The 17,125-nt window shown below is 38.4% G+C and overlaps 1 protein-coding gene across 1 annotated transcript in view; it reads right to left on the minus strand.

The window, feature by feature from the left end:
- OTOA (otoancorin) overlaps positions 1–17,125 on the minus strand; it is a 36,055-nt gene that overhangs the window by 13,695 nt on the left and 5,235 nt on the right. Inside the window, exons 9-21 of the mRNA XM_010019514.1 lie at positions 14,674–14,780; positions 14,082–14,221; positions 11,546–11,669; positions 10,947–11,162; positions 10,228–10,395; positions 9,778–9,918; positions 9,123–9,178; positions 8,637–8,754; positions 8,062–8,135; positions 6,365–6,500; positions 4,820–5,010; positions 2,949–3,042; positions 1,295–1,424 (exon numbers count right to left, since the gene is read on the minus strand). Of these exons, the coding sequence (XP_010017816.1) occupies positions 1,295–1,424; positions 2,949–3,042; positions 4,820–5,010; positions 6,365–6,500; positions 8,062–8,135; positions 8,637–8,754; positions 9,123–9,178; positions 9,778–9,918; positions 10,228–10,395; positions 10,947–11,162; positions 11,546–11,669; positions 14,082–14,221; positions 14,674–14,780 (1,695 nt within the window). The remainder of the gene's footprint in view (positions 1–1,294; positions 1,425–2,948; positions 3,043–4,819; positions 5,011–6,364; positions 6,501–8,061; positions 8,136–8,636; positions 8,755–9,122; positions 9,179–9,777; positions 9,919–10,227; positions 10,396–10,946; positions 11,163–11,545; positions 11,670–14,081; positions 14,222–14,673; positions 14,781–17,125) is intronic.

Raw genomic sequence — 17,125 nt, forward strand, 5'->3', positions numbered from 1 at the left:
GTGGTTAAAGAAGTCTTTTGGATTCATGTTGTTGTGATCTAGGCCTAAAGAAGCACATACAAGGACACAAACATGCAGAAATGCCTGATGCTGAACCTTTGGTCCTGTGTCCCATGTCTAAAGAAATATGACTGGTGATCTGATGGTTTCCTTGTTAAAGGAAGAGTGAATTTCATTCACACAGATGGACTGATACTCTGCTATTCTACCAGCTAGATTCTGCTTTTTTTAGAGCATATTAATTGTGTAATGACTCCTCTGATCAACAGAGGTCATACTTCTTTTTCAAGCTATGTGAAAATACAACTCTGTAGAACACCCTCTGTCTCTCTCTGTATACGAATACAGCAGTATCAGGAGCAAATTCATTCCCAGAGATACACAGTTATCATTATACAAGCAGACGGATTTCCATGGTGCCTCGAGGGCTTGCTGAGAGTTTGGACCTGTATTCTCTTAGGCAGAGAACCAATGTTTTCAAACACATAAAGGCAGACAGTAACAAACTCCTTGAAATTGTTGGGGTCTAAATTCCCAGTGCTTTCCAAAGCCTCCCCCCTAGCAAGGTTGCTATCCATGGCACAGGATGGCATAGCTTAAAAATTCAGCCCAGGTGAATTTCAAGTAAGAGAAAGAATAAAGTTATTGTCGTAACAGAATATAGTCAAAGAATGTACCTTATGCAAAGAAAATTATGCATTTGTCACTAGAGACAACATCACTAATACATTAGTTTGGCTGCTAATTAAAATACTTTTTAGATTATAACAAACTTTGTCCATTTGGACAGACAAAACACAGTGACACCAATGTAGATTTAAGAACAGCCAAGTCAACATATGCTCATGTCTGGTACAAGATTAACTATGTGCACTTACCACCTTCATAGGGTTTTAATTCAAGGATTTTCACTTAGATTACAAAGGAAAGTTAAAATAAACAAAAAAGTAAAAATAAACAAAACCTAATACAAATAATTCATCTTTCTCCTTTGTGCAGTCAGATACACTCCAGAAAATGCTTAACCATGGAATCCTGTAATGAAATTATGTATTTCAGCAATTGGTCAATGTATCAGACAACCATGGGCAAGAGAACAAGGACTCTAACTGTTTTTGCTGTAAGTCTGAACCTCTTTCAGTTACTTGAGGCTTTACTTTCTGTTGTTTGGTTTCTCGGAATGTATTTGATTATAAAGTGAAATGAAAAAGTCTGTTTGAACTGCAATAGCACAGCCCAAAATGGCACCATTGTAAATCTGGCACTTTGCACAGATACCAGGTGAAATACTGACCAGGTCTGGTGAGAGATGATTTGATGCTGGCAGTGGCATTGGAGACAGATTCAAATACAGTTGATAGAAGCTCTTCAGCTGAAGAAATTGGTCCACTTGTCTTTGCTATTTGTAAAATGATATCTGGGAACTTCAAAAGGAAAGAAAGAATAAATAAGACTTTTCCCTTTTAAAACAAATCAACTTGCAGAGAAAGATCGTGCAGACCTCAGCAAAGTAGGGCTTAGTAACAGCTCAGCCTCCTTCCTATATGTGCAGATGTTTAGAAGAGCAGAGTAAATTTGCTGCTACTCAAAAGGTCAACAGCATACATCTGAGGGGAAAAAAAATTAGAAACAAAGCAAATTCTAAATGATTCTCCCTCTTGTACTTGTATGCCCTCTCAGCTTCTGGCAACACCTGAGCACTGTCTGATTGCAGTCTGTGTCCAGACCCTCCTGTAACAATGAGTTCCACCATTTCAGTAGGTGTAGTACAGAAAGTACTTTATTTTGTCTTAAATTTGTCAGGTAAGTATAAGAATTGAGGATAGGGACCCAATTAAATTAAGAGAAATAACTGCAACCTATTAATGTTTTTTAGGCTTTTTTGACCTCTCTCCTCCACTGCGCTAGACACCTTCCCTTCCGTTGAAGAGTCCTGTTTTATTTGGTCAATTGTAAGCATTATGTCCTGAGGAATATTTGCTGACTGTGCTCACATATTACTGTTGAAGAATTAATTCCTCATTCCAGTATAGTTTAGTCCTATTGTCGTGGTTTAAGCTGAATCCAAGACACCTATACTTTAAAATTATAAGATTATAAGAACTAAAGAGGGCAAAGAAACAACAAAGTGCAATGCTGAAGCTATCAGTTATTGTTACGTATGCTACACTGGCCCTAGGGCAAAGGGCCACATGAGTAAATGCTAATTTGATCAGTATGATCTCATTATTAACAGGATAAGAAACACAACTTTCATGGTTGGAAGGTAGGAGAATGGAGGAAACAACACTGCAAGGTGTAAAGTACTAAAAATGTTTGAGTCTGTGTCACTATAAATGCACTGTTTTTTTTCCTACATGACAATGTGCAACTATCATTGTATACATGAAAATAATTGGTTATACTACCATTACTTTGAAGAAGAAATTTTGATGGTGTCAAGAATGTGTGAAAGCAACACACACAGTTCCTTGCCAAGAGAGTTATTTACCTAGTTTAGCATTCAGGTCACATAATTTAGACTGCATTATGACCTTATTTCTCTCTACAACTACCTGACAGGAGGTCGTAGCAAGGTAGGTGTCAGTCTCTTCTCCCAAGTAACAAGTGATAGGACAAGAGGTAATGGCCTCAAGTTGCACCAGGGGACGTTTAGCTTAGATATTGAGAAAAATTTCTTCACCAAAAGGTTTGTTGAACACTGGAATGGGCTGCCCAGGGAAGTGGTTGAGCCACCATCTGTGGAGGTACTTAAAAGATGTGGAGGTGTGCACTAAGGGACACAGATTAGTGGTGAATTTTGGTGAACTTGGTAGCTCTAGGTTAACGGTTGGACTGGCTGACATTAAAGGTCTTTTCCAACCTAAATGATTCTATGATTCTGTGACATTCACAAATCAAAATTCTAGCATTAACTTTTAAAAATTAAAATTATAATAAAAACATACCTTCTCAGCAAGGATGTTTAATTCCCCTTTTGACAGCAGCGATATGAATGGTCCAACATCTAATGTCGTTTCAGCTGTCCAGTTGTTTGGGAAACTGACAAAGTATTTTGGAAAATAATATTAATGAGTAATGTTTTCAATCAAAATTATACTAAAGTTTCAGAGTTTTTCTTATACTATATCATATAGGAAACACAGACTTTCTATGCCAATGTATGCTTATTAACAACAGATTGCATTTTCTCATCTCTGATATACGAAGCATTAGTGGCCTTAGCAGAATTCTCAGTATGTTCAGATAAAGCCTTCAAATGTGGTAATGGAGCTCTCTCTCTCCCTCAATAGTCACAGTATTCTCAACATTTCTGAATGTGTGTCTGTGCACACTTAGGAGAATTGGGCAGTTTCCCCTTCATTCTGAAAAGATCGAGTTCACTGAACAGCTCAGGAAAGTAACTCGGTGCGGCACCCGTCTGCTGCTAATGCTGTCTTTTTAAAACTGAGGGAGAGAAACACAAAACGCAGGTGATGGAATAGAGATTTAAATCCATACCTTATCACCTATGTATTTTTTCTGTCTGCTATTTCATTCGTCTGCAAGGTCAGGAGTTACGGAAGGCAGATCTAACACCTTGGAGAGCCACATCTAATGACACCTATACCATTTCTGTATGAGATCAATTCTGTGATAGGTACTATATCTTTTGAAATAACATGCTAAATTATTTGTAGGAATATCAGGTCTTAAAAATTAAGTTCAGGTTCAGTTCTGAGTGGTGCTGGATGTTTCAAAATGTGTGTACCTTAGCACTATGCGGGTTTGGCCTGTTTGATACAAATCTGACAAAAGTTAGCCAACCTAGTTGGTGGTTGACTTTAGAAAGCACTTGGATAAATAATTTTCAGCCTGAAAGAACCTGAAGAAGGTGGTAGTAACAAATCTGTTACTAGTATATGTTTTCACAGAAAACTTTGTGTGGTTTGTTGCTCTACTGTGAGAATGTTTGACTAGACAAGTATAAAAAAATAAAATAGAAAATAAAATATAAAATATTATTTAGCACAGTGAGTCTTGATTCAATAAAACGGATCTGTATGAAGACTAATGCAGGGATGGGATCTGGTAGAAAATGTAGCTATTCCATTACTAGAAAAAATGTTGACTAGGAGGAAGCTGAATGAGCAACTAAAATGATAAGGTGAATCAAGTGACAGTCTTTAAGGCTGAAGAGATAGTTAGAAATCATACATTCAGTCTTTCCAAATGCAAGATACTTCTAAGAGACAATGCAAGAGAGAAACAGTATATTTTTGCCAGAAAAGAGATGGCTTTGTTTTTTGCAGGACTGAGACGGCAGTGTTCCAATTGGCCTCCTAATGCGAGTCATTAATGATATCTAACACGCTGTCCATTTTGTTGCTTCAGCTGGTTGAAATTTATATCCTCCTTTAGCTTTCTCCCACTGCCACAGGTGCTTGCAGTCATCTTTATTTCTCTTCTCACACCAGCACACTGAGTACCCCACCTCAATTTTCCCATTCTTTGCATTCCTGAGCCATTTGTCTGTAATGCCCTTTCTCTTGCCATGTCAGAGAGTCTGTTTGCCTGATCCTCCTCAAACATTACACTTTCTCTCCTTTTCCTCTGGGACTTAAGTCATGCAGGGTGTCCCTGGGGTTGTATTTTGTTCCACAGTTATGTTACATACAAGAACAGGAATGTCATCCTAGTGGATAGAGACCCCAAGCTCAGCCAGTGACAGTAGTTCTTTGTATTGTTTTCATTGCAGTTCTATCTGGACAAATTAAATGGTTGGTATTTGCATGGCTTAGCCATCAGCATAAGCAAGGTGGTATATTTAATACCTTACCCATATAACTCAAGTAGTTTGTATTTAATTTCAGTCTTCTGCTCATGGCTGAGCTGTTGGCAGAGCTTGAAGGGATGAAGGGCTGTTGCCATTGCCTTCAGGGACATTCTGCCATGTAGAAAGGCTGGAGGTAAGTGGCAGATTAAATTCCCAAGTAGGTCAACATCATATTCATCAGCAATGGAGCCGTTCTGAAACAAGAAGCATTTACCTTGTTGGCAGAGCTAATCTTGGCTCTTGCCCTGTATCACTCAACTCCATCACAACACATTTAAGCTCCACGACTCTTTAAGGAACAAAGACACAACAGTTTGCACTGGCAACTTAATCTACAATTTCTCCCGAGACTGCTTTATACTTTTTGCTTTTACCAATGCAACTGGTGATATTTAATAAGCACTTAGAGCTTTCAGTGTATTCTTTATCCCATATTGAAGCACACCTAAAAAATAATTAAACTAAATCTCCTGCCACAGTCTCTATATCCAGGAGACCACCCAACACCTGCAGAGGTGGTACAGTTCTGCCTGGCAGCAAAGCCCTCAGATGGCCTCTTATGACAAAAGGGCCAGAAGTTCTTGCTGTCAAATGGCTTAGCTCTGAGGGGTTTCTCAAGCAGCTGCCAAAACTCTAGGGATTATACAGCTGATTAGTATGTATAAGGATGCGAATATTCAAAATTACATCAATAAAATAGTTTCGCCTAAAAACTAGTAACTGCTGCAATTCCCAGATAGCAGAATTCATGAAACCCGCCTGGTACCACCTCCTCTCCCACGGAGCTTCCCATGCACAGCTCTACAGGACTAGCAGCACTTGGAGTAAGGGGGAACAGCTCCAGACGCAAATGGGTCAGCTACAGGCTGTCACGGCCTGTTCAACTGTGTTCAGCAATGACATTTCATGAGAACACTTTGTAAGATGCATTGAGTCAAGGAAAATTGTTAAGGAAGCTACAAAAAGGTTTCTTTAGGCAGGGAACAATAAAACTGAAACTATACATAAGAAAAAAATAAGAATACAGATGGGTAAGTCAGGAATTTATGTACATGGTGACTGACATTACTGCATGAAATGCAGTGCAATGGTATGTGCAAACAGAACCGCAGAAGGGAGTTCAGACTTCTGGAGGCCACCTGGTCCACACCTCCTACTCAAAGCAGGTCAGCTACAGTAGAATGCTCGAGGCCTTGGCACTAGGAGCTCCTCTGAGCTTGGTAACAGCCTAAGCTGCTCTTGCTTGTGACAATGAAGAAATCAGCATGCTGTGCTAGTGCCTTTTGGGCTCTCAGAGACCACAACCTACGGTTTTGCTGCACAAACACAGAGCAGGAAAGCCTGTGTCTCAGGCTGCTCTCTTTATACAGGAGATTGTGAGCATGTGCATGCAGGCTGGAGAGCTAAAGTAGGCAGAATAACTTTGCGAAGCACCACATAACAGTAGAGAGAAAACTAATCAATCACTTAGTTTGGAACTGTCAGTGGCTAATTACAGTTTACTTTGCAGCTCCCCCTCCCCTGCTGACCCCTCCTAGCCATACTTACCAAGCATTCCTGTACTTTTTGTAGGACAGCGTTCTTTTTGTGAAGGCTTGGATTCAACAGGTCCATCTCAGTCTTCCCCAGACTTGCAATGAAAGGGACACACAACGGTCCTGAAACATACTCCAGGTACTCAATCCTGCAGAAAGAATTCAGACAGGCTCAGAATGTAAATCTGACCATCATACACCCGCATGCACAAAATCTGCGATGATCTCCATTATACTTGAAAAATTGGACTTGAAATACTATAAATGGGCCAGGCCCAAAAAGTTGAAATTAATCCACACCTTACTTTAACTTACATCTTCTTCATCAGCACATGTACCTCACTTCAAAAAAAGGCTAAGGGTTACAAAGAGCTGCAAGTGGATGAACGTGCTCTGAGGTGCTTTAACACCACATGAAATGAGACTGTCACAATTCTTAAACTTTTTCCCTTTCTCCTTTTTATTAGGAATGATTCTCTGATGATTGAAGATGTGGTGGGTGGACTAAGGACAACAAGTAGTTTTAGACTAGGCTTCCTTTTATCAAAGTCCAAGAGGCCTGCCAAATTAAACAAAATGATGCTCTTCACCATCCAGAATGCCCAGCAGCCTTTGCAAATAAAGCTATATCCCAAAGCTGCACAAGTCCAACCATACCAGGGTTTGTAGGCAAGAGTACCAGTGACTTTTGATGGCCCTGAACAAGCAACATGCAACTGTTGGCCAAACAACTTGGTGCTGCAGCTTGTAGAAAGTCTTATATTAAAGTCTTTCTATTATTATTTTTTTATTTTTAATGAGAATAATGCCTTTACAAACAGAATCCTTTTCTTTCCTTCTTTTTTTCCAATTAAAATTATTCCAGGAAAAGCATAGTTCTCGCTCCCTTTTATCCCTTTAAGCATGTACAAAGAAAGAAAGAAAGAAAGAAAGAAAGGGAATTAACAAGTTGTACAATTCACGAGTTCCTATCAAGGTACAATTTACTTTTTTCTTCCAGGAAAAAAGCTGTCACTAAATATTACTTGGCTATTTCAATAAAGCAAAGTTTTGCCAACTTACAAAAATGTCTTTGAACACAGTGAAATGTTTTTAACCATACAGAGCAATATGCTTGGGCAGAACCCAATGGCTTTGTTATAAGATATCCACTCTCAAGTGCAACCCACAAAAATAAGCAAACCAAGTCTCACAACCTAGGGGGAAAAAAGAAAAAAAAACCCAATCCCCAAACAAAACCCCAAAACCAAAATCCAAAGAAAACAAAATCCAGCATAAGCTATATTTATGTTGCTTTTGTGATTCTAAACAGTTTTGTTCAAGAAAGCCCAGCAAATGAACCCCTTTATTTTAGCAGACATCAGCAACAGCATAAGCAGCAACATTACAAGCTTTTTAATCTTCCTTGCTGTCACACCACTGCGCTGTGATTCAGTCTGGGCACAGAGAGCTTCAGGGGGGACTGATTTCAAGGATGCAAGGGAATCCACAACTGTAACCAAAATGGGCTATACTAGAAGACAACAAGTATTACCAACTTGCACTTGAGACAGATTTCAGCTACAGTCAGTGACCATTTCTAAACTACCATTTGTTTGAATCATCAGTTTTCTTAAGACTGAAGAGATTATTTTAAAAGTGCTCAGAAGGACTAGTCTGAATGTAGTGCTACAGGTGAAGTAACTTAAAATATAGTAAGATGTAACTCACGGAAGCACCAGTAAGAGGAATGGAGGAATAGATGCATTGGAGACTTTCCAAAACTTCCAAGCCAAACAATTAACCTAAAACCAAAAATTTAATACCTTGAACATGTGGAAATTTGGAGTAAGAATGAAATTATTGTTTGTTTATTACAGTTTATAATTTAGCATATATAAAACTGCGTATTGTCTTCAAAGAGCATTTTTCTTTGTTTTTTTTATAGTTGTTTAAAGTTTTCTTTTTGTAAACAATAGAGATGAAACATTCTGTATTTGGGTGCATGAGAGCATTTATATGTTTTCAAAATCTACATATATTTCCAGATTACTCATGAATTAGCAAGTAGAATGACTGTAGGAATTTCTTACAATTTGTAACAAATGAAATAGTAAAAATGAAGTATCATAACAGACATTCACACATAAAAGATTTAAATGAAATATGTTAACAGACAAGCTCACACACACAAGATTTACAAAAAAAAAAAAAAAAAAAAAGAAGAATTAACCAAATTCTAATTTACCTACAGTTTGGATTTGAGGTAGTATGTTTATGTACACAAACTCTTCATTTGGTTTTACCTGATATGGAGAAAGTAGATGAAGATTCATTTCAAAGAATTTAAAAGTGTTTAAAAAAATGTCTGCACCCATACTTTCAATGTGTTGACAAGTTACTCCTTTCACAAGCTGTCCTGTACTGATAGGAAAAGCAAAGTTCAATCTTTTGAATGTTTAAGCAGGATCTAGTCCTTACTTCCCACAGCCATGTCCTAAAATACAGTTTCTTGACCATCTCTCTTTCCCATTTCTTGTAACTGAAAGGTTATTAAAAGTAAAAACGTAATCAAATTGAAAAATATTGACTGAGCCTTAAAATACCAAAAACTCTGCAATCCTGATTTTGGATTTGGAGACCCTTTTTAATGAGGAAGGTGAATTATCCTGCAGCATCAAGGAATGAAAAACATAAGACAGTACAAAATGACCACATACTGTTTACCTCAAAAATGCTCCCATCACAAAACTAGACTTAACCCCCATTTCAAGACAAACTGTCATCCATACCTTAGAAGATCAACAGGGTAGTTTTTCTTAGACAGTAATTCATACAGATATAAAGCCTGAAATAAAACCCACCATATTTAAAGTGAAGTTTAGGCAATCCAGTTGAAAGATACAATAACTACTGCAAGGTTTTTGTATGCTTAGCTCTCTTATGTAGTCTAAAGGTATTTCTATAGTCCAGCTTGGCCACCCAAAATGTTTGTCACCCAGAGCTGAATTTCTTCGTCACGAGACAAGACATTGCTGACTGGCATTACTGCATGGTGTTAAATATGTCCATGGCACACAACCACTGAATAATTTAGGTTTTAAGGGATCTCTGGAGATCATCTGGTCCAACCTTTCATCTTTCTGGACAGAGTCATAGGGCTGACTGTACATGCAAATGCCTAGTATAGAGAACTGGAAAGAGAAAGTGCATGTGACAGAATCTTGAAGACATTTAAACTCAGAATATTAATGTTTCCCTTTCCATAGCACTGTCTCATAATGCTGGTTAGGCTCTAAATGACCTCTGGTTGTTTACATCAAGATATATATAGGGCAGTTCCTTCCTTTTCCCAATGTTCCTTGAGCACACGTGTGTTACAACACTTTTTCTATTCTTCTACCATACTAAATTGCATTGAAATGGGAACTGCATAATAATTTTTACCTGGCTTCTTCTTAGTTCTTTTTCTTTCATCATTGAAGAATCATATCCAGTCTGCTTCCATAAACCAGGAAGAGATATTTCTTTAAAGAAAGCTCCTGGTATATCTTTGACTGATGAAGAAAAATCTCCAGATGCAGCTATCTAAAAAGAATAACAGATAAATACATGGCATTTCAGAACTGATGCTTAGATTTACAGGATTTGTCCTTTCTATTCTGTGCAGTATTTCTCTTAAGAGGATAAAAGAAAAACATGCCAGCATTAAAACCATCATGGAACTAAGCAAGAGAGAGCCTTCAAAATATACTTGGTGTTCAGAAAAATACATTAGAAATATTAACCATTCAGCTAAACCACACATCTTGGTGACATTTTAAATAATGCTCTGCATTTCTGGTTATTGTGCTCATGTGCAGTGAGAACCTGCTGCACTGTGAAGTTTATAATCACCTTCCTGAGGATCCCTTGTTGTTGTGCAGGTGATAAGTCAGGTAAGTATTGGGATGTTGTGCCTCGAATAATGTGAGAAAGCTCTTTTGGGTTCATGCTGTAGAATGACTGGGTACTGATACCAGTTACCAATGCGCCCATTTGACTAACATTATAAAATGATAAAACCTGCAGAGATAACAGCACAAACAAACAGAAAGTTTTCTGGCTAGTGAACAGCAGATAGATACATTTTAAAGCAAAAGTTAATAAATAAGTCAAAACTATTACTGTTGAATACTTAATACCTTTCTTGCCTGAGGATGCACTTTCCTCAGATTTCTTCCAATTCAGACAAGTCTGTCCAGGGAACAAATGCAACAATTTTCCCAGAGACTCCTTTTTTGACACTTCAGAGGAAGACCCTGACTCCTTCCATTACAGTATATTTGAAAATATAGTCTGGGATCGCTGAGAATGCAAATTCTGCTTAGGGCAGTGACACAGACAAAACAATATATACAGCTGCCAAATACAAGTTGTCATTCTCTCTGTTACTAGCGAATTACTTTGGGAGGTACACTCTTGGATGTTTTTATTTGATTTAAGCAAATTTTTCACACCACTAACAGTACTAAAAAGAAGTCTTGTACTAAACTTCTCAAGATCTATCATTATTGTTGAGAAAAAGCCATTTCACTTTTAAAAGTAAAAGGTAGGAAAGCTGTTATCAGATGTACCTTTTCATAAGAGAGGTATTTACTGGATAAAATCATAACTTGGCTTTTTGTCCACCCAGAGACTTGGTTTAATGTTGTAATAGCATTATGCACTGCTTCAGGTGATAAAGATTCCAGCTGACTTGATGTTAGTCCAACTACAGCATCTGACAGAGATCCAAGGATATCATTCAATGTCTGGTTTTGCATGGCAATGTCCAGGAGTTGAGATTTGAGCTAAAGCAAACAAACAAACAAAAAAGCAGATGGGAAAGAAAAGATTTCCAAGAACCAATTTCCATTATGACCCAAAAGTTTAAATGGAGTTTCTGGAATAGGCATTGCAACCATTTAGTGACCACACACTTCATAAAAATTCAAAAACAGAACCACAGTTCTGAAAGGAATATGGAACAGGAGGAAACAGAATGAAAAAAGAATGAGCACTGTTTAAAACAGGAAAGGCTTTTATTCTTTGCATTATATGCTCAGGAACTATTTCTACTTATCTTTGAGATCCCAGTAATTTTTTGCTCTTTTCCTTCTATATTCAAGAAGAAAGTCCCTTCTCCTCCATGTTGAGGATTAGATTAGGCAAGAAGAACAAGTACTGTACCCACCTTCTGAACCTCAGCCTGGAAACCTCTCAGTTGATTACACTTAATCATTTGATGAAGTAAAGCACGGGCCACAGCTGCATCCATCTGTTCCATGTCATCATAAAAGCAAACCAATAAACCTAGCCTATATAGAAGAAATACATTAGCTAACTTCTGACAGAAAAGGTGTCACTCTCAGGAAACAGAAATACAGTGTGGTACACCCTACTTGTGCTCAAAACTTGAGTCATTTCTGTTTGTTGCCAGTGCCTTAAACTGCAATCCTTTAAACTCCACATAGCCTGAAATTGGGAGACCTACGCACTTTCTCTGTATTCAGCTGAACTCTACCTTGATTGCTTGTGCTGTCAAAAATTGAACGTTCCTAGTTCCCATTGTCCACGGCTGGATTTTTCCAGCTAATGACTCCCCTCCCCATAGCAGAATTTGCAGTATAATCTCCACTTTGAGAGGAATGGAGGGCTATTTGTAAGCCACTAGAATTGGCTTGCTGAGTTCTTACCTGGATTGATGGAATGTTTTCAGCTCCAAATCCTGCTTGGATTTCGCATGCAATGTAACTCATTCATGTGCCAGAGTAGCAACTAGAGCATTACACAGCTTCTAGCATTTCATGTTTAAACAAAGCCTGCTGTATTACACATCAAAAATATGACTGGCCAATGCATGGAGACCTGTCCAATTCGACAGTAGTTTGGAGAATCTGCACTGAGGTTGACTCTCTCAGCTGTGCCAGCACAGCAGTTTGCAAGGCAGTGTTGTGAACTAGATGTGGAGCTCATCTTTCTTCACAGTACTAGTGCTGTATTATTTAAATCAGCATTTCCATTAACCTCTGTAATACACAATCACAGCCATACTTGGTGGAGAGAAGTAGTCATGCCACCAAGGGTAAGCGCCTGCTGTAGGTGGCCTTCTGACTTAGGCCTGCTGCTTATTTACTGCCATTACCTACAGCCCTGCAAAGAAAGAGGCCTGAAGTGTGTATCCCTTTCTCTGGACTTGAAGCTTTACAATGATGGTGATGAATTTGTTTGTAGGAAGCCTGAATCAGTTCCTATGTCCCTGTAAAATCTTAGCCTTTGCTTTCAGAATTTACAATAGTAATAGGCAATAATGTCCAGATGTGAACTAAATCAACAGTGGACAACACTATCACAAGCTCAGTAAAATTTTGCAGTGCAGAAAGGCTTAGCTTTTAGTTCCTTTAGTCCCTCAAGAACAACCTGCTCAGCAATATAATAAAACACTGCTTCAGCAGTCAATCTGAATTCATGGGACATCATCAAACTAACATACAAATCAAAAAAACATCTATAACAGCATTTTTATAAGAAATAATTACCTTCTGATGCATTATTGCATAGCCACCAAGAGCTCTTCATCTCCTTTGGGATTAGCAGCAATGAATAATACTACTTCTTAACAGTAAAAGTGCATTTAAATCATCAGTATGGTTAAAATGAGTAATATAGAATAAGTGTGTTGTAAAAATGGAATATATTAAGGACTATGGAGCATGACATTTCTCTCATCTGTGAAAACGTGGCACCTCTTGTGAGCGGTAGAACAATTTTTAAGATTTCTGACATTGGAATTTAGAGTGTGGGCATAATTCTTCTCTCGCTTACACCTCTGACAACCAGCAGTATTTCATGGAAGTGTGTGAATTACATTGCAATAATGACAGGAGCTCTGAAGCCATAAAGCATATTCTCCATTAGTTTAAAACTCCAAGGTATCCCCCAAGGAGACTACAAATAACTTCAGAGACAGTGGTGTCTTGAGACTAAATACATCCACTGATAGGTCAGCATAAATGCAAATGTGAAGTACAGCACTTCCTCGCAGATAGCTCACGCTCATTGTGTATTTATGAGTAAGAGCAGTTTATTTTGGGTTTTTGTTATTGTTAAAGTAAGTTCAGTGCTGATTTAACAGCCCTGAAAATCCAGTTTCCTGCTTAGACACGTAACAGTTACATGCATTTAAACATGGCACATCTCTACCCTGCAGGACAGGCTTTAGATGTCTTCACTTTGCAACCTCTCTGGTGACACCCATGTCAGTTAAAACCCACCTGGAGTCCTGGCTGTCATGATCTAAGATTTCCTCCTTCAATCTTAAGTGCAACATGATTTCCACAAAACACCTCCACCTTCTGTGATTCAAACAGCCAAGGCAACTTATGTCCCTTCATCCCAATTTATTTTACTGCTGCACTGTACAATGTGATGGAACTCTGATTGCGTCCCCCAGATACTGCTGTAGTCCTCCTACGAATACTACAGACAACTCCTCACTGTGAAGCAGGAGACAAAGCATTAGCTAATTAGGCACACTGCCAAATTTTCATAAAGCAGTAATTCTTCACTGTTGCTAAACAGGGTTGGATCTCAGCCTAGATTCTTCTGCTGGAAGGAAAAAGCTACGCCGCATCAACAGTTTCATCAGCTACTTATTGCTCCTCTCTCTCCTCCTTACTTATTCATTGTCTCCATACACAGCCATAAAAGAAAAAGAAAAGCAATCTTGCCTGTAGATAGTTGAAGTGTTTCTCATATCAAATCCCGAGGAGTTTATTCTTCCCAGGAAGCCTTGTGCGAGCTCTGGTGTGATATCATACACTGTGTCCAACTGCTTTGTTGCATTGTCATAGCTAATGAACAGTCTTATCTGACCAGTACAAACAAAATTATGAGTCAGAATTATGAAAAAATTACATCCAATAAAATATGTCTGACACGTTAAATTAATTGGCTTCATTCATGTAACAGAGAAAGGAAGAAGGTACATTTGGATAATGAAGTATTTTTGAAGGCAAAGCTGAATGACCGATTCTCTGTCAAACTGCCAAATTATGTGAAGGTCTTCATCACTGGTCCCTCAGTATCTCTCAGCACAAGTCACAGAAGTCTGATCCAGATAAATAATTACATGTTAATGATAGGCATTTTCAAATCCCAGAAAGAGAAGACTATTTGCATGGCAATGGATTTGGATTCTCTTTATATTTAAGTAATTAAAATATATAAACTTTTTTCATGTTTAAATTTGCATTTGCATTCTTATTGTTTGTAGCTGACATCACTTGACAATGATTTATCCAACCACATTTTATTACTTACTTCACTGAGACTGATTTTCAGAATTTCTTCCAGTGGAAGATGGACCATGTATCTTCCCAAAATCCATAAGCTTTCTGCACTGACCCAAGAAGTTGATTCATTGAACTCTGTTTCATACAAATAAATGCTCACTACAATGTTAAGGAAGTAATTATTTTTCAAATATATTATACCCAGCATATTATTATTGGTAAATAATTAAAAAAAAATCTGCAAATCAGAAACTCCTTAGCACAGAGAGTCAGGTTTCCTCCATTAGCTAGATTTCAGCACCACATTTTTATAGGCCCATACCTTTTTTAAATTTAAATGAAATACTGGTTCAAATGTCTCAAATTTTCTCATATGAAAGCCATTGGTTTATGTTGTCAAAACAGAAAATGGATAAAGTAAGGGACAGAAAAAATGAAACCAATAGTATTATATATGGAGCAGCATTTTTAAAATTCTGTTTTCCTAACCAAATACATCAATTAAGAACACCAGGAAGGCATGATCCTTTGTAACACTTTATACATCTTATCTATTATTATTGATGATACCACTTATTTCATTAATAAGCAATAGCAATAATGGAGAAAATGAAAAATCATTCATACATCTATATGGAAATAGGTTGGCAGAAAATACAAAATACCACGTAACAGTTAAAAAATGTCATTCATTCAGTAATATCCTCTCAAGGACTGAAAATGAAATAAAGATCCATATATCCCTGAGAAAAAAGTATATATGGACTAGGTGAGCACTCTGAGCCACAATGTTTTCTCCAAGGCGTCATAATCTGCATGGCTCAGCGTGTGATACCTCTGAACATATTCCTTAGCAGTGCTGATACAACCCTGCTAAAATAAAATCAGTGCACTTTGAAGAGTTCTGGTATTTATAGGCTGAAAAAAAACAGCCTATAAATATCAGAAGCTGAAGGACCCCATTTAGAAAGTGATTTTTTTTGAAAACACAGATCTAAGCTCCGTAGCTGAGACGAGATGATGCTCCCAGCAGACCTGGCACGCCTCCGTTTTTTTTAAGAGCTATTACCTCCCATTACCAGGAACATTGAGAGAGTTGAAAGATATGATAGAAAAGTTAAGCAAAAACTAGCACAACTTAAGGATGTCAACTGTGCCCTTTAGTAGAACAGACTTGCAGTGACCATCCACAGCAGCAGTGATCCCCCCAAACTGTTTTTTTTCTTTTTAAATAAGGTACAAAATTCAAGTTAGTCTCCTGTTTTTGCAAGGGTTACCAGCATGCTTCACCTCTGAATACCCCTGTGGTTTAAATATATGAAATGTGATAACTGAGCGAGTGACAAAGAAATTTCTTAAAAGGTTTGACTCTTAAGACATGGAAGGCACATATCTCCTGCCAACCCAGTGACCCAGCTGCAGGGGCTGCCTGGCACAGTGGGGAGATGCAGTATGATGAGAAAACCCTCTGCATTCTGCAGGCACAACAGAGACAGGGCGATGAGCCCTCTGCCTCCAAAACCAGCAAAAATGCCTGGAAGGTAGCCCTGTAAGCACCACAAATATGAGGCTTTTTTCAAGTTTCTTCTCTGCTAAACTACAGTGAGGAAGACGCTGCTTTTTTAGAGGGTTGATTCCTTTCCCATGTGGTCCCAGTGGTATCCACATAAAAACTTAAAGTGAATGAATTAAGACTACTGTGGGCCTCTTCTGTTGTCCTACACTCTGTGCTGTGACAAGCAGTGCGCAGAATACACCCAAGTGAGCTTTAGACTTGCCAACCTAGATATTGGTAGCAGTCCAACTATGCTTGCTCAGGGCTGATGGGTTCTGCAGCTCATACTACCACAACCAGCTGGCAATCACCCAGTTCCTTCAGGAGTGAATTCACTGTATCTGCACTGTTTTGCATTTGAAGCAGCAACGAAGACATAAGAGAGGCATGGTAATTCCTCGTCCCTCCTGAGCTGGGTGATCTTTTACAGCCAGAGGGTTCACTAATGTTTCAGACACAACCCAAGATGTCCAATGCTGTGGGATTTTCCCAGGACTGCTGAGTACCATCAGGCAAGTTCTGCATCTTTGGTTCCCCAATAATGCACTGGCAATAATACCATGTCATAGCAGTGTCGGGAAGTTCCTCTCTACGACTTAATGGGTTACTCTGCTATTTTGAAACAGCTAAAACCCCAGAAGGCAAATTTAGCTGCACTGAGGGAAGCAGGCATTTTGCCTTTGATTTCCAGGGAATATCTAAAAGTCTAAAACAGTCCCGCAACAGCACTGCTGGGATGTTCAGTGAAACCCAAGTACTGGCTCTGATGCATTAGTGCTGCTGCTGCATTAACAGCCCCCTCGTGGAGCCTGTCCTGCACTGTTCCAGCTGTGGCACGTTTGTTTAAAACACATTAACATATAACAAGGCAAACAGATGTGGTAAAATGCAAAAAATCAGAATTAACTTTGTCTTCATCTTGTTC

This window comes from Nestor notabilis, unplaced genomic scaffold (genome assembly GCF_000696875.1).
Source record: "Nestor notabilis isolate BGI_N333 unplaced genomic scaffold, ASM69687v1 scaffold12488, whole genome shotgun sequence".
Classification (NCBI taxonomy): domain Eukaryota; kingdom Metazoa; phylum Chordata; class Aves; order Psittaciformes; family Psittacidae; genus Nestor; species Nestor notabilis.